Source organism: Coregonus clupeaformis, unplaced genomic scaffold (genome assembly GCF_020615455.1).
Source record: "Coregonus clupeaformis isolate EN_2021a unplaced genomic scaffold, ASM2061545v1 scaf1255, whole genome shotgun sequence".
Classification (NCBI taxonomy): Eukaryota; Metazoa; Chordata; class Actinopteri; order Salmoniformes; family Salmonidae; genus Coregonus; species Coregonus clupeaformis.
In genome coordinates, this window is record NW_025534709.1 from 10,763 (window position 1) to 14,229 (window position 3,467).

Consider the following 3,467-nt stretch of genomic DNA (forward strand, 5'->3'; position numbering starts at 1 on the left):
TTAACCGTGGAGTCAGCTAGTGGTAACCTGTCTCTCTCTGTAATCCCCCTTAACCGTAGGAGTCAGCTGGTGGTAACCTGTCTCTCTCTCTGTAATCCTCCTTAACTGCGTGGGAGTCAGCTAGTGGTAACCTGTCTCTCTCTCTGTAATCCCCCTTAACCGTGGAGTCAGCTAGTGGTAACCTGTCTCTCTCTGTAATCCCCTTAACCGTGGAGTCAGCTAGTGGTAACCTGTCTCTCTCTGTAATCCCCCTTAACCGTGGAGTCAGCTAGTGGTAACCTGTCTCTCTCTCTGTAATCCTCCTTAACCGTGGAGTCAGCTAGTGGTAACCTGTCTCTCTCTCTCTGTAATCCTCCTTAACCGTGGAGTCAGCTAGAGGTAACTCTGTCTCTCTCTCTGTAATCCCTTTAACCGTGGAGTCAGCTAGTGGTAACCTGCTCTCTCTCTGTAATCCTCCTTAACCGTGGAGTCAGCTAGTGGTAACCTGTCTCTCTCTCTCTGTAATCCTCCTTAACCGTGGGAGTCAGCTAGAGGTAACCTGTCTCTCTCTCTGTAATCCACCTTAACCGTGGGAGTCAGCTAGAGGTAACCTGTCTCTCTCTGTAATCCTCCTTAACCGTGGGAGTCAGCTAGAGGTAACCTGTCTCTCTCTCTGTAATCCTCCCTAACCGTGGAGTCAGCTAGTGGTAACCTGTCTCTCTCTCTGTAATCCCCCTTAACCGTGGAGTCAGCTAGAGGTAACCTGCTCTCTCTCTGTAATCCACCTTAACCGTGGAGTCAGCTAGTGGTAACCTGCTCTCTCTGTAATCCCCCTTAACCGTGGAGTCAGCTAGAGGTAACCTGTCTCTCTCTCTGTAATCCCCCTTAACCGTGGAGTCAGCTAGTGGTAACCTGTCTCTCTCTCTGTAATCCTCCTTAACCGTGGAGTCAGCTAGTGGTAACCTGTCTCTCTCTCTGTAATCCCCTTAACCGTGGAGTCAGCTAGTGGTAACCTGTCTCTCTCTCTGTAATCCTCCCCTTAACCGTGGAGTCAGCTAGAGGTAACCTGTCTCTCTCTCTGTAATCCACCTTAACCGTGGAGTCAGCTAGTGGTAACCTGCTCTCTCTCTGTAATCCCCCTTAACCGTGGAGTCAGCTAGAGGTAACCTGTCTCTCTCTCTGTAATCCACTTAACCGGGAGTCAGCTAGGGAGGTAACCTGTCTCTCTCTGTAATCCCCTTAACCGTGGAGTCAGCTAGAGGTAACCTGTCTCTCTCTCTGTAATCCACCTTAACCGTGGAGTCAGCTAGTGGTAACCTGTCTCTCTCTGTAATCCTCCTTAACCGTGGAGTCAGCTAGTGGTAACCTGTCTCTCTCTCTGTAATCCCCCCTAACCGTGGGAGTCAGCTAGTGGTAACCTGTCTCTCTCTCTCTGTAATCCTCTTTAACCGTGGAGTCAGCTAGTGGTAACCTGTCTCTCTCTCTGTAATCCTCCTTAACCGTGGAGTCAGCTAGTGGTAACCTGTCTCTCTCTCTGTAATCCTCCTTAACCGTGGAGTCAGCTAGAGGTAACCTGTTCTCTCTCTCTGTAATCCACCCCAACCGTGGAGTCAGCTAGAGGTAACCTGTCTCTCTCTCTGTAATCCACCTTAACCGTGGAGTCAGCTAGTGGTAACCTGTCTCTCTCTCTGTAATCCTCCTTAACCGTGGAGTCAGCTAGTGGTAACCTGTCTCTCTCTCTGTAATCCCCCTTAACCGTGGAGTCAGCTAGAGGTAACCTGTCTCTCTCTCTGTAATCCCCCTTAACCGTGGGAGTCAGCTAGAGGTAACCTGTCTCTCTCTCTGTAATCCACCTTAACCGTGGGAGTCAGCTAGTGGTAACCTGTCTCTCTCTGTAATCCACCTTAACCGTGGAGTCAGCTAGTGGTAACCTGTCTCTCTCTCTCTGTAATCCCCCTTAACCGTGGAGTCAGCTAGTGGTAACCTGTCTCTCTCTCTCTGTAATCCTCTTTAACCGTGGAGTCAGCTAGTGGTAATCTGTCTCTCTCTCTCTCTCTCTCTGTAATCCTCCAGGTGACGGTCGGGGTCTCTCCTCCCTGACTAGTGGTACTGGGGACCTGTTTGACCCTCTCCCCAGCGGCTCCAGCAGGAAGACCCCAGAGTCCTTCCTGGGTCCTAATGCAGCACTGGTCAACCTGGACTCACTGGTCACCAAGCCTCCCCAGCCTGCTCCTATTGTCAACCCCTTCCTCGCTGCCGCAGGTACAGACAGGATGCACACACAGGACAGACGGTACGCCAGCATTTCCCAAACTCGGTCCTGGGGCCACCCCCAAGGGGTGCACCTTATTTTGTTTTTTTGCCCTAGCACTACACAGTGGATTCAAATAATCAAAGCTTGATGAAGATGTTGGTTATTTGAATCAACTGTGTAGTGCTCGGGCAAAAACCCTTGGGGTCCCAGGACCGAGTTTGGGAAACCCTGCGGCGTACACACACAGTACAGAGACGGGTGTTGAAACTTGTTGAGTTTGAATACAATCTGTTCTCTCTCTCTCTCTCTCTGGTGTTTGGAATACAATCTATGTTCTCTCTCTCTCTCTCTCTCTCTGTGGTTTGAATACACCTCTGTTCTCTCTCTCTCTCTGGTGTTTGAATGCAACTCGTTCTCTCTCTCTCTCTCTGGTGTTTGAATACAATCTATGTTCTCTCTCTCTCTCTCTGGTGTTTGAATACAATCTCTGTTCTCTGTCTCTGGTGTTTGAATACAATCTATGTTCTCTCTTTCTCTCTGGCGTTTGAATACAATCTATGTTCTCTCTCTCTCTGGTGTTTGAATACAATCTATGTTCTCTCTTTCTCTCTGGCGTTTGAATACACCCATGTTCTCTCTCTCTCTGGTGTTTTGAATACAATCTCTGTTCTCTCTCTCTCTCTGGTGTTTGAATACAATCTCTGTTCTCTCTCTCTCTCTGGGTGTTTGAATACACCCTGTTTCTCTCTCTCTCTCTTTCTCTCTCTCTCTCTCTCTCTCTCTCTCTCTCTCTCTCTCTCTGGCGTTTGCTAATGCTGATGTCTTCTCTCTGTTCTGTTTGTCTCTCCCGTGTCTCCTTAGGAGCAGCCCCTGTAGCCGCCCCCCAGGCCAACCCGTTCCAGATGGGCCAGCCCACCCCCCCTACCCTGAACCAGATGAGGGTCAGCCCTATGCCAGGCCAGGGTCTGGGGGGAGTAGCAGGGTTCAGCAGCGTGTCCTCTATGGCAGACCCTCTGCCCCTCTCCTCCCTGGTCCCCCTGGGCCGCGTGGTGCCCGGCGTTGGAGGGATGGGGAGTATCCCAGCCTCTATGTCTATGCCTCAGCCCCTCCTCAGCTCAGCCCTGCCCACCACAGCGGGCACACAGCCCCCCGGGACCACCAACCCCTTCCTGTTGTGAGGAACACCTCAACTACGACCACCCCCTTCAAGACAACACCCCCAGAATCCTCTCCA

At 51.0% G+C, this 3,467-nt stretch overlaps 1 protein-coding gene across 1 annotated transcript; it reads left to right on the forward strand.

Moving 5' to 3' along the window:
* Positions 1 to 2,052: 2,052 nt before the first annotated feature.
* Positions 2,053 to 3,467, forward strand: LOC123486527 (epsin-2-like; the record flags this gene model as incomplete). The annotated part of the gene is made up of 2 exons (XM_045217848.1): positions 2,053 to 2,241; positions 3,095 to 3,467. Coding segments are annotated over 2 exons (506 nt in total), but the record flags the coding sequence as incomplete, so codon positions are not given.